Raw genomic sequence first — 25833 nt, 5'->3', positions numbered from 1 at the left:
AATGGTAATGGAATTCAAAATGGTGTGAGATAAACATAGAAAGGCCAATACTGAAATGCTGCTTAGCCAGATAAGTAGGACTTATCCAGCTAATTGGTGGCTGCTGAATATCCGGCTTTGTTCAGAGGTCGCCACTTAGCTGGATAATTTACTTATCTAGCCTAGTGGATAGCTGGATAGTCAATGGGCAGGGAATGGGCAGATTGGGTCAGCGCTACTTATCCAGTTAACTTAATTGGATAAGTGCCGATATTCAGACTTACCCAGTGAAGTTAACTGAATAAATTAGACGAATATAACATATCTGGCTAAGTAGAGACTTGTACATGGCTATCCAACAGCATGGCCATGCTGCTGAATATCCCATTTGTTAACTGGATAAGTTTTATCTGGTTAATTTAATGTTAATTCTGAATATTGGGCCCAGAGAATCCCTAATGGCTAAAGGATGGAAATGAAGAAAAGGTGTAACTTGTGTTAACTGGGGTAAGCTGCATGGAGCGGCAGTTACTGCCATAAACAAATATCTTGCCAGGTGGACTGGATGGACCACTTGGGTTTTTGTCTGCAGTCATTTCATATACTATATTACAGACAGACCTGAAAAGCTGCTATCACATTTTTGGGCTCTGGTTGAATATCGCTAATAAGAAAAAACACCTATCTACTGTGAAGCTGCTGGATGAGAGGAAAAGTAGTTTTGCGTTTGAGGAAAAGAAGCAAAGGAAGAGGAGAATAAGCCAGGTATAGTTTTCAAAAAAATCTCTTTGGTATTTAAGGACATTACAGATCCTGTTCTCATACGTATTTCTCAGATTGAAAATTCTGCTAGATTATTCACTTACAGTTCTGTGGACGATACATTGAAATTGTCGGCTCAGTGTGTGATGGTGGTCAAAAAAGTAAACAGAATGTTAGGAATTATTAGGAAGGGAATGGTGAATAAAATGGAGGATGTCATAATGCCTCTGAATTCCTCCATGGTGAGACCGCACCTTGAGTACTGGTGCAGTTCAATTGGGGTTGCCGCATCTCAAAAAAATATATAGTTGCGATGGAGAAGGTACAGAGAAGGGCGACCAAAATGGTAAAGGGGATGGAACAGTTCCCCTATGAGGAAAGGCTGAAGAGGTTAGGGCTGTTCAGCTTGGAGAAGAGAAGGTTGAAGGGGAATATGATAGAGGTCTATAAAATTGTGAGTGGCACAGAACAGGAAATGTGAATCGGTTATTCACTCTTTTAAAAAATATAAAGGAGAGACCCATGAAGGGGACACTCCATGAAGTTAATACACATTATTCCGGGCATTTGATTCAAACACAGATTATATTATAGTATTTTTAGACATCTCAGCAGCATTTGATACGGTCGATCACCAAATTCTCATCTCAGGGCTACAAGCAATAGGCATCACTGGAACAGTATTAAGTTGGTTTTCATCTTTTCTTACAGATCGTCCTCAACAAGTTAATATTAACCATCAATCCTCCACCCCCTACACAATTCCATCCGGCGTTCCCCAAGGATCATCATTATCTCCCATACTATTCAATATAACTTCTTCCGCTTTGTCATATCTTATCTTCACTCAACCTACAATTCAAAATTTATGCAGACGACATTCAGTTTCTGGTCCCCTACAAAACATCATGGTCCGATACTCTATCATTAGTTTCACTCTACCTATCCACCATTAACTCCTGGCTATCTCATAATCGTTTAAAATTAAATCCATCAAAAACTGAATTAGTCCATTTAACATCCATTACAGATTCCTCTATAGGCCCACCATCTCATTTCACTTTCAATGGTTCAACCATCCCAATTAACTGTCATGCCATAAATCTAGGTGTAACCATAAATACAGACTTATCCATGAAACAACAAATCTCCTCCCTAACAAAGAAATCATTCTATAAACTACAGCTTCTGAAACGTCTTCGTCCTCTTCTTTTCTATCGTGACTTCAGGACTGTTCTACAATCTCTTATTTTTTCTGGTCTAGACTATTGTAACGCTCTTTATCTAGGTCTATCTGATTCATCAATTCACCCGCTACAATTAGTTCAAAATAGTGCAGCTCGCTTATTATCTGGTACCTCCATTCGTAATCACATTACACCTATTTTACATTCTCTTCACTGGTTACCCATAAAATACAGGATAAAATACAAAGTAATCTCAATCATTCACAGTTTAATTTACAACTCTTCATCCACCTGGCTTTGCACCTTACTCCGTATTTACAAACCCACCCGACACTTAAGATCACTTACTCAAAATCTCTTAGACATTCCATCACCACGACAGGCTAGATTAGACATCACCAGGAAAAGAGCTTTCTCAGTAGCAGGACCATCTCTCTGGAACACTTTACCCAACCCTCTCCGTTTAATATCAAATCCTCATCATTTCAAAAAGGCTCTAAAAACATTCTTTTTTCAACAAGCATTTAACACCCCCACTAAGCATCTCCCCGATCAAAAACGAAGCTTCATCTTCTAAATTTCTCTCTCTCATCAGACACATATTACCTCAACATCTCTCCCCTACCATCCCATCTGTGTTCTTTCTAGGACATTACAATTCGATAAGTTGCTACCCCCCCCCTCCATCCCTTTTTACCCTCCCTCCTCTTCACCCATGGCATGTTACCATTATTATTATTTTTTAATTAATAATTTGTTTTAGCTAGCATTTATCTAGCTACTTAGTTAAAATTTATGTATTTTAAGTTTATTTTAGTTATATTTTATTTTTACTTTATTTTAACATGTTGTAAACCGTTTTGATAAAATTTTATTTTAAAAAGCGGTATATAAATACTTTTAAATAAATAAATAAATAAAAAGTAAAACAAATTGGAGAAAATTCTTTTTCACTCAATGTACAGTTAAGCTCTGGAAATCATTGCCGGTATAGCTTGGTATTAAAAAAGGTCTATAGAGGTTCCTGGAGAATTCCATAAACTGTAATTAACCTGACAGACTCAGAGAAAGCCACTTTTCCTTGGGCATTAGCAACATGGGATCTACCTACTATTTGAGATCCTGCCAGGTATTTGTGGCCTGGATTGGTTGCTGTTGGAAACAGGATATTGAGCTTGATGGAGCCTTAATCTGACCCAGTATGGCAATTCTTATGTTCTTATATTTCTAAAGCTATAATTTACAATGTGCCTTAAAGAGGAGACAATGGCTTTTCTTGATTGCATATTGATTGTGCTCAGGGAAGATCTGTACCACTGGGGCTCCAGTACGAGTAGGAGAGGAGAAGCACTTTCCTCAAGCACTGTTGCTCTCTCCTCCTTCTGTGCCCTATTGGTGATCAGCAATTCATGCTATTAATCAATTTTTGAATAAATAAAATAGGCGGTAGGAGGTGTGAGCAGCAACACTTGGGAGAAGTGCTTCCTGCCTGCTACTGCGCTCACTGTGACATGGTACCTGTGAATCACCAATTTGGAATTGGAAATTTTATACCCTGAATCAAAGGGCTAAAGAGCATTCAATATAAATATCGATTCCATCTTATTTTTAACATTGTTATGCCAGTCCTCGGCTTGATTTGGGGCACAAGATCAGTACTGCAGAAGAAAAGTCATGCTAGTTCTCGTACTGTGAAAACAGACACTAAAAAAAGTGGAGGTACTCTCATCTCTGCCCTCAGGCCTTCTGATCTCTTTTGCTTACGGCGTTGGTCCAAGGGGTGGCTACTAAAATGGTCAGTGATCTTCGCTGTAAGGTACATGAGGACAGATTTAAACGTGTATACCCTGAAGGAAGGCGAGAGAAGGGAGCTATGATAGAAGTATCAATGAACAGGAGGCGGGCCTCTTTCAATGGAAAGGAGAATCTGGAATGAGGGGACATGGGATGAGGATGAAAAGGGGAAGACCGAGAATCCAAGGAAATATTTCTTTACTGAAAGGGTGGTGGATGCATGAAACAGCCTTCCAGAGGAGGTAGTGGCGATAAGGACAGTGCCTGAATCTCTGAGGGAGTGGTAGAGATCGTAGAGCTGAGCAGTTGTGTGTATGGGCAGACTAGACAGGCTGTATGGTCTTTTTCTGCCGTCATGTCTCTGTGTTTCATCTTTCTACCTCCTCAGCCTTTCTCTTCCTCCCCCATCTACGTGTCTCACCCCACTAACCCTCTCTCTCACTCCTCTTCTTTCCTTTTCTCCAGCTGTCAGGACAGCAGTGAGCACTTGAAGTACCAACTATTCTCTGCTAGGCTGCGCTGGCAGGTCTCATGCTGTTCCTGCAGGCCCTCATGCATCAGTGGCAGAAAGTTTCAGGTGTGCTGTAATGGGGGTGGCAAAGGGTGGTGGTATGGGGGTATAGGCGTGTTCTGATGCACCGAATACCGGGTCGAAATTATGTAACTCAGGTCCTGCTTCTCCAGTATAACTTGTTAAGGGGATAAATGCTATCCCTGGCAATACAGTTTGTGCACATTAACGTGTCTATGAGGGGCACAATACCCTAACAGTGAAAATACATGGTCTCACTTGCATAGCTCCCTGGATAAAGGGGAGAAACCTGGACATGGAATAGTGTGGTCACCCTTCTTACAGTGCTAGTGAGGACTGGCAGGCAGACAGCACTAGAAAATGTACAGTAAGAAGAGAGCAAGCAGAGTCTTCCTAAACAACGTATCTTGAGCTTGCTCCAGAGGGGCAATCTTTGGTTCCCAAGTCCAATATGGGCTGTCAAGTTTGCCCACAAAACAGTCAATTAGGGTTACCAACCTGCTCCAGATTTGCAGGGCAGTCTGATCTGGTTCTGGCTTTACCCAGCTGTATGCAGGGACTTGCAGTTTTGCTTTTTTTTTTTTTAGGGACGGCAATAGAAAAAAACAGAACTACAAGTTCCTGCGTGCAATGGGGGTAAAACCAGGACTGGATGAGCCTGTCCTGAAATCCTGGAGCCAGTGACATTTGTTCACCGGGAGCTGGACTGAGCCCACCAAATTCATTTCTTGCATTCCTGATCAATCACCTTCTGAGACTACCGAAAGAGCAACAGGGCATATCGTCCGTAGTGCAGAATGGTGCACAGGCACCACTAATTGAGAAGAGTGGTGTGCACCAACATCCTCTGGAGCCCAAGCACTACTGTTCTGGAGCTGACACCCACCATCACATTTTCTCTTTCCCTTCCTGGGAGAAGCAGAAGGAAGAGCCTCAGGTCCCAGCTGTGGCCTCAGCAGGAGAAAGAGCCTCAGTCTCAGCAGCAGGAAGAGCCCAGGAGCTGGGCCAAGGGGCCTGGCCGCAGTCTCGTCATCAGCAGGGCTCGGCTGCAGCCTCAGAAGCCGCAAGAGTAGAACCTCAGGGCCTGCCTGTGTCTCGGAAGCAGAAAGAACAGCCACAGAGCCTGCCCATGGCCTGGGAAGCGGCAGGATGAAGGGCTGAGTAACCAGCCTGTGGCCTCAGAAGCAGCAGGAAGAAAAGCTGTGGGGACTGCATGTGGCTAGAAGCAGGAGGAAAAGCAATGCTGCGATCCCCATGGCCAGAAGAAATAGGAAGCCCATCAGCTGTGGGAGCTGAAGGAGGAGGCTGCTGTTGGGTGTGCCTCTAAAGATGAGGGGGAAGTGAGTGAGAGTGTGTGTGTGTGTGTGTGAGCGAAACAGCATGTGTGTGTGCAAACGTGTGTGTTTGTGTGTGCATGCGTGGGAATGAGCATGAGTCTGTGTGTGTGTGTGAGTGACAGAGTGAAAGAGCCTGTGTCTTATGTGTGTGAATGTGTGTGTGAGCAAGCGAGTGCGTGTGAGTGAGCAAGTGAGCATATGCACATGTGTGAGTGTGTATGTGTGGGTGAGGGAGAGAGAGAGGAGAAAGTCTGTGCACAACAGCCCTTCCCTTTCCTCCTGCTAATCCAAGATAATCTCAGGCATCTGGAAATCAAAAGCTCCTAAGAATGTAAAGCAGGGGATTTTTTAATCCTTATTTGTTTTAATTATTGGATGTTATTTGATGGGTCTACTTTTTAAAATTATTTTATTGGTGCTTGGAAAAATTTTGTACGAGTTTTTAATTATTGGATGTTATTTTATTTGTCACTTGATTAAAATATGTATTCTTTTTATTAGTATGGTTCTACCAATATGATTGATGTTTTAAATTTCATTAATTTTACTGTTTGATATTTTATCAGGAATAGTGACGTTTCTGTTTTTCAGTTGTTGTACTGTATACAGGGTCTGGCTTGTGGTTCCCAGTTCAGTTTTCGTCTGCATATTCCTATTTCTATTTTATGTCTGTTTATTTTGTACAGGTCAGACTGTGTTCTACATGTGTGACTGAGGTGAGGTATTCTACTGGCATGTAGTTTCTGTGTAGGGATCTTTAAACTGGTGAAATATTTCCACTGCTGTCCTTTACTTTGTGCTGTTTTAGTATGGTAAGTTTTATATTGTAATTATAATTTAGTTTACTCATGTCTTCCAATAGTCTTTTTGCAGGGTCTTCTGGCTGGCAAGAGTACATACTGCAAGTGATATTTTTTGACCTCAGAAGATTGTACTCAATGTCCTTTTTCATGTAAAATCTGTTATCATAAATGCATATTTTAATTGTGTGCGAGCAGGGTGTGACTGGGTGGGGAGGGAGGCACCCGGGCGCAAGGCCAAAAGGTTCACCTAGGGCACCTAATACCCTTGCACTAGGCCGGGACCCGATCCGAGGTGGCCTTGGGGCATCCCCAGGGTAAAACTGGCGCCGGTCTCAAGGCTGGCTGACACCATTTTCTTGTACAACCATCCCGCAAAATGGCGCCTGCTGGCCCTGAGACCACTGCCATTTTGACGTCACTATGGTGCCGGGTTCACGGTCAACTGGCCCCATTTTGTAAGGGATGCCAATGGGGCAGGAGGTAAATGGACATCCCTCTTACCCCTTTTTCTATAAAGACCTCCATGAAACAGGAAAGTAAGGGCTGGGGTGGTTCCTGGCCCCGGCATTTTATGTGGTGGTTGGGGCAGGGCTTAGGCCCATGCTGGCGCACCACCAACTTGGTCAGTCACCTTACGCCCCCTGAAGAGCAACTGCATTCCTTAAACACAGGTCACACAGGTGAAGCATAAACAAGCACTGGCCAGTAAACACTGGAGCAGGAAGCTGACTAGAAAATGCAGGAAAACACTATCCTATGGACCCAGGTTAGAATGGCCCCCCCCATGATGAGAAAGATTACAGCATACAGCAGGACGGAACAATTTATCTCATTAATTTGGGTGTTAAGGAAGCTGAGGAGCAGAATAAGCTCTCCTTCTTTGGCCTCGTATGCAGAAGTATCCAACGCTGCCCACTCAGCCGGTATCATTCAAGTGAGTCATCACATCATAGCGGTCAGCCAGCACACGTATTATCTTTCTCTTTTTGCAATACAAGCTCATAAATGTTTTAAAATGAAAACAAAATAAAAATATATAGTACAGAAATAATGTCAATTTTTGCAGAGTGGGGATCAAAGCAAGTTCATGCTGTAAGGAAAATACAATTCTAACAAAAGGAATGAAAACTGCTTCGGTAAAAGGGCTGACTGGACGAGCAAGCCACTTGGCCACGCAGTCAACGCTCCTCGCTAATTCTTTTCATTCTGAAATCGGGTGCCTCACCTTGCGTGTTAATCTTCTCTTTATCTCCCGCTTCTCCTCTTGTTCCTCTTGCTCATTCCGAGCTAGAAAAAGAGACACACGACTCTTAGACTGAGAAATGAATCACAAACCAGGATCCCATTCCACGCCAGCAGGAGAAGTCGTTTTTGAGCAGAGCTCCTGGGCTTCCGTCTTCCTTACACCAAGTGCAGGCAACCTGCATTCAAAGCTTCTCTAGCTACACAGAGAGAAGTCGCTGATGGGCCTCCTGTCTGAGCAGCATCTTGAGAAAGAAGGACACTTTGAGGTTTCCTTTTTTACTTCTGGTCACTACCTTCTGTTTATTTAATTCTGGATTGTTTGTGAAAAATCCAAACTGGTCAACAATCTATGCAAGGGTTTCCATGGTTCTAAGAAACAGAACTACAGCAAAATCAGAAGCTTTGGCTTTCCTTTGGCTCTTTCTAGTCTAGAGCCCATTATCAGCTTACATGTGGGCTAATCCATCTGTTTGTACATCTACTCAGAGGACATTTTTGTTTTGAATAAATATACCATAAATAAGGGCCTAATCATCAAGGTCTTTTCCCGTAGACAGAGAATGGGAGAAAAGCTGCAGTGAATCAGGTGCTAAATGTAATATTTAATGTACACAGCCTAATAACAGACAATTATTTGGCCAGCAGATTGTACATGTTGAAGTCAATATTCAGACATAGCCGGCTAAGTAAGTTAGCCGGATAAGACTTATCCCGCTAACTTAGCTGGGATATTCAATGGTGCAACCATGCCGCTGAACATACCCGGATAAGTTTAAAGTCAGCCATATAAAATAACTGGTTAACTTTACACCAGCTCAACAGCAGATCTAAAGTTAGCCAGATACCCTACTGGGTTAAGTTTGAATATTGCTATTTATCTGGCTAAGGGGGATGGACATCCTTTAAAACGCGATGAGGCCTTATCGCGTGCATGAGGGCCTTCTCACATGCAGTAACGCCCTAACGCACGCAATAGAGACTGCATCGCGATGTTAACATTTAAAAGAGGGAAAGGGAAGGGGTTAGGAAACATTTTTTTTCTGGTACCACTGCGGGCGATAATGAGTTAGACATTATTGCCAGCAGTAGCGCCAGAAATAACACCACTTTTTATGGTAGCGCTATAGGGGGGCGATAGTATGCGCTACGCAGCCACTGCGGTGGGCGAAAACACACCGCCGCGATGCGGCCGGGTGCACATTATCACCCCCCCCCTCCCCTTGATGACTCGTGAAAAAAAAAAGGGGAGGGGAGGCGATAGTGTGCACCCAGCCGTATCACGGCGGTGCATTTTCGGTGCACACTATCACCCCCACAGCGCCACCGTAAAAGGTGGTATTATTTACGGTGCTACTCTAAAACATTATCGCCTGCAGTAGTACCGGAAAAACATTTATTTTTTCCCTGCCCAAACCCTGCCCCTGCCCTAATTTAAAGCTTTCCGCCACGATGCGGTAGCTAACGCATGCGGTAGGGCATTAGTCGCATGCGATAAGGCCACATCCATTATTAAAGAATGACCCCTTAAGTTAGCTGGCTAGGTAGCTCCTCCCACCTCTGCCCCTGGAATGCCTCCTTTTTACCAAAACTTGCAATTTGGATAGATAACTTTAACCGCTCTTGCATCTTCTGAGATGGACCCCTTTGAACTCATGCCCCCTGCAGTGGGACCAGAACAGCTGATACATTATTATTATTATTCAAAGATTGGACAGTTCAAATTCTAATCAATGGCTGGCATTTTATTACCTGCATGCTCACCATGGACTGTTGAATCGGCGGCCTGTTGCGGCACTGGACTAATGGGCAAATAGCTTTTGCTTGTAAACACTTTCTTAGTTCTTTTATTAATGATTGCCATTAGTGGAAATGTGATTTCAAAGCTGTGTGTTTGTTTTCAAGGGGGTTAGGGTGGTGGAGAGCCCTTTGGAGCCAATGTACTAAACTGCATTAATGAGAACACGTTAGTATGAGTTAAATGCCTGTGTTATGTATCGCAAGCAACTAACACATGTGAACTAGCTTGCACCTCCAGGAGCTGTAGTTAAGTTTTTGCATTACTGTCCATGTGATGTGGCTTGTAATGGTCACTGTTTAATGTTCAGTCAAAGGCTGTGCTAATAAAGTTGTTAGCAAAGGTGATGGGGCACCTTGGGAAAAAGGAAAGATGCTCACTGTTCCTGTTCAGACTGTGTGTGGTCCAGTCTCTCTGGGATTTATACATATATAACCAGAATGTAACTGTCTATAATATGACATGGTATCAGAAGTGTGAACCATAGGCTTCAGAGCCAGTTTCCAGCCTGCAGTGCATCAAGATGGCAAATGTCGATCTTCCTGCAGGCCTCAATATTACTAATCCAGTGTCCTGGTCTGACTGGTGCCAATAGCTTGTCAGGTACAAAATGGCCGACCCAAATGCAAGAGGAGGATGAGGTGGTGCAAGTGTGCACACTTAGTTACCCTTTTGGACCCAAAGTCAAGCACATCTTAAAGTTATTTATGTTCCAGGCTGAGGAAAGAAGAACAGATATGAGAAGGTCCTGGAAGAGTATGAGGACCATGTTATCTCCAAGGGCAAGGTAATGTATAAGAGGACAAGGTTCCATCAGCAATCTCAGCTCAAGGGGGAACTGGTGGAAGCTTTCATTTGGGAGCTGTACAAACTGGCTGAGCACATGACTTTGTTGCTGTTAAACAGGACCAAATCCAGGATAGACTGGTGACTGGAATTCAGGACAAAGGCATGTCACTGAAGCTAAAAATGCAGAAAGACCTGATGCTCTCTACAGCCATAGAGATGACTAGATACTCTAAACCGGTTAAAGCACTGAACAAGGCTCAAAATACACAGAGCACAAGAGGAGGTGTTACATGGCAAAAATAAGTCTCAGAGCAGGCAGCAAAGGCAAATCAAGCTGCAGTACCAAGCAAGCACCCAGATATCTTCCTCCCAGGGAAAATGAGAAAATGTGGAAGGTGTGGTAGAGGTCAGTGCATGTCCAGCCTTAGGCAGAAAATGCAATAATTGACAGAAATGTGTATACCACACCTAGCAGATGCAAGAAGTGAGGAAACTTCATTTCACGGCTCTGTAACACAAAATATAGCCAATGTCAAGCTGACTGTGAAGAAGTTAGTGTCAGATCAGGAGCCAGCATGGTATAGGATGTTGCAAATTGTAAATTCTCAAGTGAAATTCAAATTGCATTCTAAAGTAGACAATTCTATTATAACTGCAACTGCTTATTAATGACTTTATAGGAAACCGCCTCTGAACCCACTTAACAAGAATCTGATGAGCCCAAGGGGTGTTGTATGCAAAAGAGTTTAGTTTATAGTCTATACACTTATGTCAACATCTGTGATGGACTCCAGGAATATTCTTTCTAACTAGTGGCAGTAGATTCAGCAGGTGAAAATCTACTGAGTAGAGGAGTAATGGGATTTATACACTGAGTCAAAGCAAAATGTCTCTTTAGTGAAATGTAACTTATCAAGGAAGCGAGTCACAATTATCTTAAAATAAGGAGCAGAATGATCTCCTTCATATCCTGCTACCATTACTATTGAAGGTCAAGGTGGAACTGAAATATATGGAAAAGGCTGATGTAATTGAAAAAGTGCAAAGACCTGGATAAAGTATCTTTATGATGTCAAGGATTAATTAGCCGACTGATGGAGTTCAACTGAGCGGCAGAATATGTGCCTGGGAAGGATTTGCTAGTAGCAGACACATTGCCCTGGATAACATTCCAATGGTAAGAAACTGGGACAGGAAGCTGCATTTATTGAGCAACATGACACACCATACTCTTACTTACTCTAGACCCCAGATAACATATTGATCAGTAGGGATGTGCACTTGAAACATTTTTGTTTCATTTTTGCTTGTTTATCTTTTCTTGTTTCTTGTTTATTTTGTTTTTGTTTTTTTTTACCCAAAATGAAATTTAAAAAAAAGAAAAAACAAACAAACAGAAAAACAAAATGAAAGCCCCCTCCTCCTCCCACCCACCAAACCCACTTAGAGAGCTCCCCCTCAGTCCAAGGACTCCTCTGATATTACATCACCCCGGTTCTTACTCCATTGAGAGTCATATTTGCCCTGCAGCTCCAGCTTTTCAAAAAGCCCGTGATGCACCCAAGGAAGGGCATCATTATGCTGTATAGCTCTGTTACACATCATAACAGCACTAGCCTTGAGTTGACTGACGGATATTTTGAAAAGCTGGAGCTGCTGGGAAGGATCTACCCAGCAAGACAAGCTGAAAGACAAGCTGACTCTCAATGGGATAAGAACTGGGCTAGCGGGAGATCAGAGGGGTCCCCTGGAGGCCTTTCTTTATGGTTTGTTGGGCGGAACTGGACCAGACCTGGTGACTTTTATTTTTTAATGCTGCCGCAGCTTCAAAATGAAACAAATAAAAAAAGCATAAAATGTCATTTGTTTTTTCTTTTGTTTCATTTTGAAAATAAAATAAAATAGGAAATGTCTCAAGCGACAATACATCCCTATTCACCAGGTGTAATGAATGGCAAATTTAGCCTTGGATCCTGCATCGATCCAAGAGACTGAGCCCACTCAAAGCGGTGATCTGTACGATGTCATCACCACGAAATCAAGTTGAATACTGACACTGTTATGAGATTGGATTTATAGTTTGGAGACAGACAGCTGAGGCAGAATAATCACTGTTCTCTTCAGTTTACTCATTGCCCCCCTGGGGTTGTTCAGAAATGGTTATTTGTTTTCTAGTATGTGAAAGTGTTCACAATAGAGAAAGGGGAAGATGTGATAGGAAAATATGTTTGCTTTTTGTTAAATAGATTGGGAGATAATGTGTACACAGGAAACAATATTTTTCCCATTTTTGGCAAAATCACTAAGGACAGCATTATTTAATTGTATAACTTTTAGATACATCTACGGTTCTAGTCACCACTTCTTAAAAAAGATGTAGCAGAATTAGAAAAGGTACAGAGAAGGACAACCAAAATGATAAAGGGGATGGAACGATTCCCCTATGAGGAAACACTAAAGAGGTTAGGTTTCTTCAGCTTGGAGAAGAGACGGCTGAGGGGGGATATGAAAGAAGTCTATAAAATAATGAGTGGAATGGAATGAGTAAACAATTGGTTGTTTACTCTTTCAGAGAGTACAAAGACTAGGGGGCACACAATGCAATCCCAGTGCTGAGCTGGGCAGTCACAGCTCAGCTGGGGCATCCCATGCTATCCCCATCCACCTACCTGCTTTCTCCTGCTTCCTTTCCACCAGTGCGAACTAACACTCGGCAGCATGGAGGGGAATGGGTTCGGCCAGCAATCAGCAGCCAAGGGAAGCGCTTGGGAGGTGGAGTTGGATGATGCAAGCAGGGCCTTTTCTTAAGGCCAGTCTTTTCTCGATGGTTGACCTGCTTCCCACTCACCCGCCTGGTGGTGAGGCTAGGGCTGTTAGTTTAGAGGGTCCCTGGGGAGGGAGGGTGGCTGTCACAGCTTGGCAGGAGCCTTTCTTCAGTTCCCTTGGGTCTAGCAGAGGGGCGAGTCACTCATGACATCAGCATAGAGGGCAAATCACCTGGGATATTTGACAGGGCCTGCTAGGTTAGTTGCCACTGTAGGGTCAGCCCACGGGCACGCAGGTGGACGGAGGACTAAAAGGCACAGGCCTTGCATTGCTGGAGGTCACGGAGGGGCAGTCTGGCAGATTTGGCCTTGCGATGCCGCAGGTCAAGATTCCCAAGTCGGGCAAGTCGCCCAGTGGATAGACTTGAATGACCGAAGCCACAGGGGCTGAGTACAAGGACTACTGAGCTGAACTTGGGGGGTGGGTTGAAGAGGGAATCCTGTGTAAAGGGCAAACGGTTATGTAATTTGGTGGTGGGATGTGTTATTGTTGGGATACACATTGTATTAGCTTACTTAGGAGCCTTATACCTTCGATTGATATGTTCAATTGATAGCATACCGATTGTATTAGCTCGAGTAGAAACAATATGTATTAGCTTGCATTGTATTTTGATTGATGCTAAATAAAACGGTGGCCATTCATACTCACTACCTGCTAAACTTCACTTGCTTTATTGGCAAGGGTAGCAGAGGGTTGCTCGTGCCACTGCTATGAAGTTACTAGATGATACAGATAAAACTACTAAGAGAAAATAGTTTTTTACTCAACGAATAATTAAGCTCTGGAATTTGTTAGCCAGAGGATGTGATGAAATCTTTTAGTGTGGCTGCATTTAAAAAAGGTTTGGACAAGTTCCTGGAGGAAAATTCCATGCACCATTATTAAGGTAGAGTTACAGAAATCTATTGCTTGCTTATTCCTGGGATAAGCAGCTTGGAATCTTATCTATCCCTTGGGATCCTGCCAGGTACTTATGATCTGGATTGGCCTCTGTTGAAAACAGGATACTGGGCTTGATGGACCTTTGGTCTGTCCCAGTATGGCAAGTCTTATGTTCTTATCTTGAAAATGTCTTTACTGTAGATTATTTTGCAAGATAATGCTGCACAATGCACAAAGTAAATATGTATGCGATTTTTTAGAGGAAAAAATGGCCAAATAGAGTGAACTGTTCTTCCTAATCAGAATTATGTGTATTAGTAAGACCATGCAAATGGGTAACATAAGAATAAAGTAACACAGTAGATAACAGCACAAAAAGACTAAGGGGCCCATCCTGTCTGCCCAATTATTCTTGTCTATTCTGCCAAGGATATATCTTAACTGCCAAGCATACAACAAAGGCTGCCTGTAAGACATCACTCCCTAACCAAGACAGTTTTGTCATTTTTCTCCTCCATATCCTCTCTTGGAGGAAGATGGCAAAAACTGTTGATAAGTTCAACTTGGGGTATTTAACAGGGTTATTCATCAAAATGCGTTATGGTGTTATTGCGGGTGTTAAGACCCTAATGCCCATGATAATGCCATAACACGTGTTTATTTTTAGCATCTCGCGATGCGTATACACATTTTAAAAATGTATTCAAAGGGGAGGAGCTTGGGTGGGTTTATGAAAATGAGGAGTGTTTAACGTTGTGTGTGATATAATGCTGGATATAACTACACCTTTTTTCCTGGTGTTAAGCTGTGCGATATGCCTGAAATGGGATAAGTATCGCAAATCCCATTTCGGGCAGGGAGAAGAAAGAGGGGAGAGGGAGAGGAAAGGAGTGGAGTGGAGTGAGAGAGAGAGCTCCTCTGGGGTGGCACCTATATTAGTCAACTATTTATACCACTATAGGAGGGTCATCTAGTAACTCAGGGTGAGGTTTTGGTGGTGGTCTAGGGCAGCGGTTCTCAACCGGTGTGTTGCAACACACCAGTGTGTCCTGAAGCACACACAGGTGTGTCGCTACACCTCCCAGGCCCCCTCTGGCCCAGAGCTCCCCCTGGCCCAGCGAAACAGGAATTCATCCTCTGCCCTAAAATGCTGATAGCCCGGGTGGAATGCAGCAGGAGAGCTGGAATCAGCGGCATCAGCACGGTGTCTTCTTCCCACCCCACCCCCCCGTGGTCAGGAAGAGGAAGTGGAATGCAGTGGCCGTGCATGCGGGAAGAAGAGACCATGCTAGTGCTAACAGTGTGGCCCGAAGAAGAAAGGCGCGGCCTTAAGAAAGAGCAGCGCGGCACAGAGCACAAGAGAAGCAACGTCAGCCCCCGCGGCCGATGGGAGTCCTTTCTCAAGGCCACGAGGACTGGAAATGGAGGAGGCTGCTGCTGCCGCTAGTTAGGTGGGGGGAGAGAGTGAGCAAGCATGCATGCCTATGTGTTTGAGATCATGTGTGTGTGTGAGAGAGAGACAGAATGTATGTAAGTGAGTGACTAAGAGCCTGTATGTGTGTGTGATTGAAAACCTGTTTGTGTAAAAGAGAGTGTGCGTGTGTGTGATTGAGATTATTTGTGTGTGAGATAGCATGAATGTAAGTGTATGACTGAGAACCTGTATGTGTAAGTGAGAGAGATCATGTGTATGTATGATTAAGAGCATGTGTGTTTGTGTGTGACTGAAAGCCTGTGTAGGTGAGAGAGTATGTGATAGCCTATGTGTAAGTGAGAGAGAGCATGTGTAAGTGTGTGAATGAAAGTCTATGTGTGTGAGTGAAAGACAGAGCATATATGTGTGTGATTGAAAGCCTGTGTGTGTATGTGTGAAAAGACAGCATGTGTGTAAATGTGTGATTAAGAGAAAGAAAAAGCATGTGTAAATGTGCATGATTGAGAGCCAGTGTGAGAGAGAGAGCTTGTGTGTGACTGAGAGAGAGGAGAAAGTTGCAAGCAAACCATCCCTCCTCCTGCTATCTCAAAATAATCTCAGGGCACCTGGATATCAAACGTTCCCAGGTATGCAGAGCAAAGCATTTTTTTATCATTATTATTTTTCATTATTGGGTCTTTGTGCCTGCTATTTGGAAATATTTTATTGGTCTCTAGAAATTTTTGGTATGGGTTTTTAATTGTTGGATATTTCATTCATCAGTTGGTTTTACTGCTATTGATTTTATATTTCTTGATTTGTTTTATGACACTGGTGATGTTTCTCTTTTTCCTTTGTTACACTGTACACAGAATCTCTGGCTTGTTGCGGTTTCCAGTTCAGTTTTCATTGGCATGTTTCTATTTATACTTTATAGTCTCTTTATTCTTTGTTAGGTGAGGATCTGAATGTGTGACTGAGGTGTGAGGTATTCTGCTGGCATATAGTTTCTGTGTAGGGCTCTATAGCAGCCTGGCTTGGTCCGTTTTCCTAATAGGAGGAGTATTGGATTTGCTCGGCCTGGTGTAATATTTTCAGTTTTGCCTTGTATGTTTGAGTGTTGGAAATTTGGCACTGTTTTGGTATGGGATGTTTATGCAATTTCTGTTCAGACAGAGAACTTATCTTTCCCTTGTATCATTCTTAACAATAAAAATAATACTGGGCCTTTATTTTTATTTCCGCCATGAATTGTAATGAGCAGTGTGTCACAGATGTGAGCGTGGTCTGTCAGGTGTGTCACGATGGGAAAAAGGTTGAGAACCACTGGTCTAGGGTTTGGGGGGCAGTTTTGCATGCACAGTCAGACGTACGAACAGCACAGTACACATGGGGCACATTTAAAACTAATTGGAGAAAGTTCTTTTTTACTCAATGCACAATTAAACTCTGGAATTTGTTGCCAGAGGATGTGGTTAGTGCAGTTAGTATAGCGGAATTTAAAAAAGGATTGGATAAGTTCTTGGAGGAGAAGTCCATTACCTGCTATTAAGTTCACTTAGAGAATAGCCACTGCCATTAGCAATGGTAACATGGAATAGACTTAGTTTTTGGGTACTTGCCAGGTTCTTATGGCCTGGATTGGCCACTGTTGGAAACAGGATGCTGGGCTTGATGGACCCTTGGTCTGACCCAGTATGGCATTTTCTTATGTTCTTATTTGATGTGATTTGGAATGAGGAAAGATACACAAAGATGAGATTTCTACAATGTACTCTCGCCCTAGCTTGATAGTGCCCAGTGTATGTTTGTGCATTTTTCCTCATTCCAAATCACATCAAATCTTCACTGATGTGTACTGTGCTGTTTGTACATCTGACTGTGCATGTAAAACTCCCCCCCCCAGACCCTAGACCATAATGCTAAGTAATATTACACAAAAGTACTGGTCTGACACCACAAATGTTTAAAATCAAGGACAAAAATGCTTTATTACCATAATATTACGATACTCCAAGTTGTCCTTTATCTGGATATGTTTTTCATGGCTGATTAAAATTATTTCTTACCAGAATGCACACGTGTGCATGTGTGTTGGCTCAGTAAAATAGTAAAAAGAATAAAATGTTATTTCTAGGGCTTCTGGTTTTTGGGGATTTCAATTTGGCAAGCCTCAGTGCCTGACAGGAGCTCCAAGTCACAGGCAGTGCTGATTCCCTCCAGCTGCCAATACTTCTGGCAACACGTTGGTATCTGCAATTTTTGGTTTGCCAAATGAAAATCTTCGACAACCAGAAGCCCTAGTTATTTCTTAAAGTTTTGAAATCTTCCAATTTTATATTTAGTCTTTAAAAAGTTGGAGACTTTTGTATTGGTGTTTATGGAGTGTGCACTTCTTAATCTGTTGGCGACCACATGTACTGTCAATGGGACACTGGCACTGCAGTAGTCATGAGGCCTAGTTCATGAAGGTCATTTACCAAAGTCACAGAATGGGGAGAAAATCTTAGTTAATTAGGTCCTATGTGGGAACCTTTCTATCTTTAACTTCTTTCCTCACAGTTACAAAACTAAACAATAGGACATGGGATTAGAATGTAGAGGAAAAGACCGGTGAGCCTGATTTAGGTGCCAGGAAAAATTGAGGAAACTATTCTAAAGAACAAAAACACAGAACATATATAGATAAGATATGGTAAATGGGACCCAGCCAGCATGGGTTTACTCAAGGAAAGTCTTTCTTCACAAACCTGCAACATTTTTTTGAAGGGGTTAATAAACATGTGGATAATGGTGAGCCAGTAGATGTAGAGTTTTTGGATTTTCAGAAGGTGTTTGACAAAGATTCCTAGCAAAATTAAAGAGTCATGGGATAGGAGGCAATGTCATTTTTTGGACTGCAAACTGGTTAAAAGATAGGAAACAGAGAATAGGTTAAATGGTCAGTTTTCTCATAGAAAAAGGTACACAATGGGGTACCTCAGGGATGTGTACTTGGTTTGGCATGTTTTAATATATTTATAAATGATCTGGAAAGGAGAACGATGAGTAAGGTGATCAGATTTGCAGATGACATACAATTATTCAGAGTAGTTAAATCACAAGCAGATATATCCAAATGGCAGATGAAATTTAATGTGGACAAGAGATGCACATAGGGAAAAATAACCCATGCTGTAGTTACATGATGTAGGTTCCATATTAGGAGTTACCACCCAGGAAAAAGATCTAGGCATCATAGTGGACAATACATTGAAATCATCAGCTCAGTGTGCTATAGTGGTCAAAAAAGCAAACAGAATATTAGGAATTATAAGGAAAGGAACTGTGAATAAAACAGAGAATGTCAAAATGCCTAAGTATCGCTCCTTGGTGAGACTGCACCTTGAATCCTGTGTGTAATTCTGGCCACCGCATCTCAAAAAAGATATAGTTGCACTAGAAAAGGTATAGAGAAGGGCAACCAAAATGATAAAGGGGATGGAACAGCTCCCCTATGTGGAAAGGTTAAAGAGGTTAGGGCTGCTCAGCTTGGAAAATAGACGGCTGAGGAGAGATATGATAGAGGTCTGTAAATCATGAGAGGACTAGAATGGGTAAATGTGAATCGGTTATTTACTCTTTCAGATAATACAAGAACCAAGGGGCACTCTATGAAGTTAACAAGTAGCATATTAAAAAAAAAATCAGATTTTTCACCCAGTGCACAATTAAACTCTGGAATTCATTTTCAGAGGATGTGGTAAAAGAAGTTAAGTGTAACTTGTTTTGGAAACGATTTGGACAAGTTCCTGCAGGAGAAGTCCATAAATTGCTATAAATCAAATTGACTTAGGGAATAGCCACTGCTTATTACTGGCATTAATAGCATGGGATTTCTTTAATATTTGGGTACTTGCCAGGTTCTTATGGAGTGGATTGGCCACTGTTGGAAACAGGATGCTGGGCTTGATGGACCCTTGGTCTGACCCAGTATGGCAATTTCTTATGTTCTTAAGAAAAGCAATATATTCTTAGATATTGATACAATTTATTTAAAATAAATACTAAGACCCAAATGAGGGAAAAAGCAGAAGACAATTAGAAAATAATCTCCTAGGACCAAGAGAAATGGATGTGATCCATGGCAGCATAAATTGCTGAAATACTAGATGGTGACTTATTGAGAGAAGCTTTGAAGAAAGATGAAAAGGCAACAGTATTTAAGTCATATGTTGAGTAATCAGAAAACTTGTCAAATGCCTATGCCACATAGTGGCTATAGTTGGATAAAACTGAAGCTGTGTTCTAGACCAGTGGCTATGTATGGGCAGCACTAGCCCACGCATTCCTAGTTGCAGCCATAGGCAACGTATTCAGTTCCAGAAAGAGGGGAAGCCAGTGCATGCTTGTGTTTTAGATTTTCTTTTTTTGAAAACGACCGGTCATCAGTTCTCTGATCACATGGCTGCACATGACATCCAGAGTGCTATGGAAATGCCCAGGAAACCCCAGCTGTAGCCGCTGAAGTAATCCCGTGATTAATGACTGTGAAGTTCCTAAACTACTCTCTCAGCATCAAAACCACCTTCGTTGTCTATTATTAACCCTTTTCTTTAGAAAACCCCTTATAGCAAAAGTACTGGAACCAGTCTCATAACCCCCACACTAATGATAGTTCCTGACATGATCTGAATGTGCTTATGTGCTACACTGCTCTAATGCCATGTCTGAAGCAGTCCCATCATGCGATGCATTGCTTATCCAGAGAATGTGGTAGTTTTAAAATCGTCAGTGCAAGTTACTACCAGTTTAATGCCAGTGCTACACTGGGCTTCAACACCCGATTCAGGAAAGTAAGATATGCAGAACGTGGCAGAGTGCTACCATGACCACGTTAAAGACAGCGCGGCCATGCAGGTGACAGCCAGGCTCTTCCTATGAAGTTTCCCCCGTAGCAACTGTCTCCAAATGTGCTTTCATCAAGTTGTTTGCACTACTGCTGCCCTTCCCTGCTGATGATCCCACCCTGAGGTGAAGGAATTCAATGTGGGGCAAAGGGAAGATCTGGGCAGGAGAAATCTCCACAACCCCCACCACACACCACCAATGTTTTAAATCTGGTCCTGGCTGGAGGCGGGGGAGAGAAGATTATCTATGTTGGGTAGGGGTGATGTAAGCTGGAATGAGGGTAGGGGGGATTACCTTCACCAGGGGTAGGCTAGATTTTTCATTAACCAGTGTGGCCCAGTTGCTGGTACGTTACTGTAGATGGGAACGTGGGCACTTTACTGCAGCTGGTAACCTCTGGGCATTCCCAGCCAGAGGAAGCAACCTCTTCTATGGTGTTAGCACCCAATTTTACTGCAGTTTAGTAAATAGGCCCCTTAAAGTTACACAGGACAGTTTTCAGATGCTGTTTACACAGGTAAAAAGGCTTATGGAGAATTGTCCCCCCTGTAATGAGGTCTGTGCACTGTTTGTCAACACATGTAGTAATATTACTTGCACGTTAGTGGAGGTGTTCCCGGGGCGAGGTTAGGCCAGGGGTTGCAACAACACATGTAGTTTTGCATTTTCAAAGCTAAGCACATGGTTTTTGCCAGGAAGAGTACTCACAGGAGAAGCGGATGCAAATCTCTGTGGGGAACCTTTTCCCTGGGCAATTTTCAAAGGGAAAATAAGCACACGCATTCACTTTGAGAACTGGCGCAAAATTCACGGACTTTGTACCTCCCAGCATAGCTTTGGAAATTGCCTCCTAAAGCAGTAAGAGCGATCAATAAAGAGAAGGGAATGAATGCTCCAAGCTTACAAACATATCGGTATTTCACCTCTTTATCTAACATTCACCGCAGTCCACACTCCACCACTGTGAGCTATTCCCCTCCAACAGGCCCTGCTAAATTCTACAAAACATGGGTCAAATTTTCAAAGCCCTTCCCACAGACAGAACGTGGTTTTACGCATGTGAATGGCTCATTAGAAAATTTGCCGGTCTTTGCGTGCAAAAAGTGCATGCATAACTCAATTTCACGTGTACTTTTAAGCACTCAGAAGAGGTATTCTGGGGGGGGGGGGGGGGGCGGGGGGCAAAATCTGGATTTGCACATGTACTTTCCATTTTAACAGGTATGCGGGTAAATCCACACGCACAAGTGACGCCCTGCGAGGAGCTAAGCACAAGTTACGCCCTGTGCATACTTTCACTTTCAAAAATCTATGGGTGAAAAGTACCTGCAAGACCTTCCACAGTCTTTGAAAAGGACCCTTCCTATGTGCAGTATAACTGTAGTGAGGGAAGCAGTCAGCACGCAGTCCCGTAAATTTGCAATTGCTTACGTTTCAGAATGTTCCTTTGCTCCAGCTCTTCTGCGGTGGGCCTTTGACTTAGCCGCCTGCGGAAAAAAATCAGTATCAGTTTCTGGACCATTGCATGTTCTCAGGTCACAGGCCTTGGCAATCACTTCCCAGTACTCTGATGCTCCTTCATATGTGTGGCCTGGTCCTCCTTGCCAGGGAAATAATGTGCATTCTTTTGATAGATATCCTCTGCTATGCCACATGCTAAAATATATAAAATCTTCAGTGCATGTGATGAAAAGTGGGCTCCACATATATCTTTGCATCATTTCCTTCCTCCCATGCCTGCTTCCTCAATTTCATGGGTGAGATTGCTCTATTCTAGCCTTCTCTAGAAAGCCTACTCACCGTGCACTCTGTACACATAACACCCACAGCACCATATCACAAAGTCGGCAGATACATGCTGAGGCACACACCAACTTTTACACACTCACAGCTTCTTCCAACCCACCCATCAACAAAATGTTTATATTTCCAGCTCAATTGAAATGACAGGGAATTATATCTCAGTCAACACAGGTACCACTGAACCATGTACATTTACATTTATTAGGATTTATGAATTGCTTAACACAAAAAAATAGGTCTAAGCGATATACAAGCAAACAGCCATAAATACAGATATGAACATAATATAACATAACTAAAATGTAAATTGATAAAGAATCATAAAAATCATAATCTAGTGCAGGTAAGAACTAAATACATATTAAAACAAAATTAAAATGAGAAATAATAAAAATAACCATGAATAGATAAATAAAACAATAAAACCTTAAAAATAAGCATATTTAAACAGGAAGGCTTTGACACACTTTCTAAAAATTTTTACACAGTGACACTGCCTAATTTCTATAGGGAAAGAATTTCAGAGTGCAGGACTGGCCACTGAAACGGCACAGTCACGAGGGATGTGTAAATGTGCAACTCTGGGTGATGGAACATCTAGCAATCCGCGCTGGGACGAACGCAGCGTTCTAGTCAGTTCTTAAAATTTTTAGCCTATGGACAAGTTTGGCCGTTAATTCATTTGAAGACTGTCATTCCAATTTTGTATTTGAGCAATAAGCCAAGTCGGGCTGTGGCATGACATGAGATGTGAGGAACAAGACAAAATCAAGGGCTTTACATCCATTCAAGAAAGGTGGCGACACCAGTCTGAATGCACACTCCAGCACGCTGCACCAGTATACAAACAGAAAGCACGAGCAAAAACTACAGGACAGTGGCCTACCCAAAACAGCTGGGCAGACTTGGCACTTTAAAGTTGACACATTTTTCAAGATGTAAACCGTTAGGACTATCAAAGCCTCTCCCTCAAGCAATGTTTGAAGAAGGGTCCTTGGCAGTCTGAAAAGTTTGCATCCTAAAGCATTCATTAGCCTAAGAAAGGTGTGATCTTTACCCAGCAATGGGGTTTTAGCTGAGAGTTAGAGTAACTGACTGGTATATTAGGATGCAATGGTTTCAGTTTCCAATGATCTGTTTTATTGTAAGGGTGATGGATACAAGGAACAGCCTCTAAACAGAAGTGCAAAACTTGTAGCAGAATTCAAGAAAACATGGAACTAAACTGTCCTAAAGTTATCCACATGACTTTATCTGGGCAAAGTTACATAAGAACTGCCATACCTGGTCAGATCAAGGATCCATCAAGCACAGTATCCTGTTCCCAACAGTGGCCAATCCAAGTCACAAGTACCTGGTAAGATTCCAACGAGTAGATAGCTCCCATGCTCAGGGGCAGTTCTATAATGAGGCAGGGGCGAGTCGGCCGTTTCGGGCGGCAAAATTTGAAAGCGGCAAGAACTACTCCCCCAAACTCCTCTAGCGGCCGCCTCACCCTGCCACCAAAACAACAAAGAACCCGTGGGCTGCCGGCAATGTTCCCTCTAAGCTGCACATGTGCGTGGCTGCGCTTAACGTTTCTGGAGGCCGCACACAACTTTTCTACCCCCGCGCAGTAAGACCGGCAGGGCCGTGGTGGAGCTCATCCCACCATAGCCCGAAGTACAGAGGAGACCCCCAAAGCTCTGGGTGCCTCACAGTATTAAAAACTCATGAGAGTAGCACTTTCTCTATGCTGATCTCGCGATGCACGAGATCAGCGTGAAGGAAGTGCTAGCCCCGCAAACTTTTAATATCACGGGACCTGCACAGAGAAGGTAGAAGAACAGGCTTCAGGGTCAGAAGCAGCAATTGCCTCCTTCCCAACAGCCATGCAGTGCAGTGAGAGAGACTCCCGGTAAAATAAAGAGGGGGTCTTCCTTAAGTGTGTGTATGTGTATTAATGGGATCTTGCCTGCCTGGGTGTGTGTGTGTGTGTGTGTGTGTGTGTGTGAATGAATGGCTGCCTGCCTGCCTGTGGGTCTGTATGTGTGTGAGACTGTGGTCCTGCCTGGGGGTCTGTCAATCTTTCTGTGTGTGTGAGAATGAATGGGTGCCTTCCTGGGGGACTGGTGTGTGTGCGCATGAGATGAATGGGTGCCTCTCTGGGGGTCTGTGTAAAAATGGGTTCCTGCCTGGGGGACTCTCAATCTGTGTGTATATGTAAGAATGAATGGGTGCCTGCCTTGGGGGTCTGTGTATGGGTATGAAAATGAATAGAAGCCTGCCTGGGGGTGGGGGAGCAGTGTGAGAATGATTGCGAGCCTGCCTGGGAGTCTGTGGGGGCTTGCCTGGGTATATATGTGAGAGAATGAATGGGAGCTTGCGTGTATGTGTGTGTGGGAGCCAGTGAGAGTGAGTGCATGTGTGTGTGTGTGTGTGAGAGAAAGACGGCATGTGTTTGTGTGAGAGAGCATGTGAGAGTGAGAGCCTGGGTGTGAGAGAGAGTGAGACAGCATGTGAGAGTGTGTATTTATTTATTTATTTATTTAATTTAAAAGCTTTTATATACCGATGTTCATGTACTGGTACATATCAAGTCGGTTTACATAGAACCAAAGTTGGAAATTACATCGAACAATCGAACATTATATCAAACAAGAGTATGTATGAGAGAGATAGCATGTGAAAGTGAGATCCGGATGTAAGCCACAGAATGTGAGAGTGGGAGCCTGTATGTGTGTGAGAGAGTATTTGAGAGAGAGACAGCGTGTGAGCATGAGCACCTGAGTGTGTATTTGAGAGAGGAAGGGAAGAAGACAGGTAGAGAGAGAAGAAACAGAAAAGAAAAGAAATCCTGTAAAAGGAATTGGGAAAAGACCAAGAAATGGAACATGTCAAAAAAAAAAAAAAAAGCTTAGGACCAACCAATTAGAGAAATAAGATCAGACGACAAAAAAAAAAATTATTTTGAATTTTTAGTGATTGGCATATGTTATCTTTGGGAATGTGCATTACATATTTGTATTTTGTTCTTCCTTCAGTATTCCACTGCTCAGAGTCTGGTTTCTCGGGCTTTTTCTGTTTCTAATTTGTAGTCCCTTATTCTGTACTGGGTAAGGATCTGTGTGACTGAGGTACAGTATGTCTACCTGCATGTAGTTTTTCTGTGGGGCTTTGGAGCAGTAGGTGGTGTAAGTGTTCTAGGGCATGGTATATTTGCATTGCTGCCGTTTCATAGATAAGGCTGCTGCTGTTTGAGTACCCAGATAGTGCTGGTATGGTATGGTATGGCAAGATTCTAGGTGTCTTTTTTTTTTTTGCAGGGGTTTGCGTTACTTCTCAAAGTGTTTGGCAGTGAAAGATTTGCGTTTACTGAGTGTGAGTGTGGAAGAGGAGAAATACTGAGTGAGTGTGCATGTGCGGGAGAGTCTGGGGAGTGAATGAGAGGCATGAGAGTTAGTGTGTGTGTGTAGTTGTGAGAATGAGTGTGTGTGTACGTGAGAAAGAGTATGAGAGTGAATATGCAAGTGTGAGTATGTAAAATACTTTGTGTGCATGCTGCTCCAATGTTCCCTCTAAAGACTGAGTTGTTGTGAGCATAAAATTGATAGACTTTTGGCATCAAATAAAGTAGCGCTCACAAGGTAATGAAACCAAAAATTTTTGCTCACAGCAACCCAATCCTTAGAGGGAACATTGGCTGCTGGTGGAACCCAATCTGCCTGGCAGCGAAGAAAAGAAGAGGCTCAGTGGCTGCCGGCAGATCCCAACCTGCCTGGCAGCAAAAAAAAAAAAAGAGATTCAGCAGCT

General features: G+C 42.9%; 1 protein-coding gene across 7 annotated transcripts in view; it reads right to left on the bottom strand.

Moving 5' to 3' along the window:
- Positions 1-25833, bottom strand: part of PHACTR1 (phosphatase and actin regulator 1) — a 647384-nt gene that overhangs the window by 14200 nt on the left and 607351 nt on the right. For 6 of the 7 annotated variants that reach the window (XM_029590673.1, XM_029590669.1, XM_029590672.1 and 3 more), the window contains 2 exons: positions 21670-21725; positions 7620-7681 (listed from right to left, as the gene is read on the bottom strand). In XM_029590673.1, the coding sequence (XP_029446533.1) occupies positions 7620-7681; positions 21670-21725 (118 nt within the window). Of the gene's footprint in view, positions 1-7619; positions 7682-20965; positions 21089-21669; positions 21726-25833 lie in introns of those variants that run through there. The other variant, XM_029590671.1, reaches the window with a different exon arrangement.

The sequence above is a fragment of the Rhinatrema bivittatum genome, chromosome 2 (genome assembly GCF_901001135.1).
Source record: "Rhinatrema bivittatum chromosome 2, aRhiBiv1.1, whole genome shotgun sequence".
Classification (NCBI taxonomy): domain Eukaryota; kingdom Metazoa; phylum Chordata; class Amphibia; order Gymnophiona; family Rhinatrematidae; genus Rhinatrema; species Rhinatrema bivittatum.
Note: the sequence above shows the minus strand (reverse complement) of the source record. Positions and strands in the feature narration are given on the sequence as shown.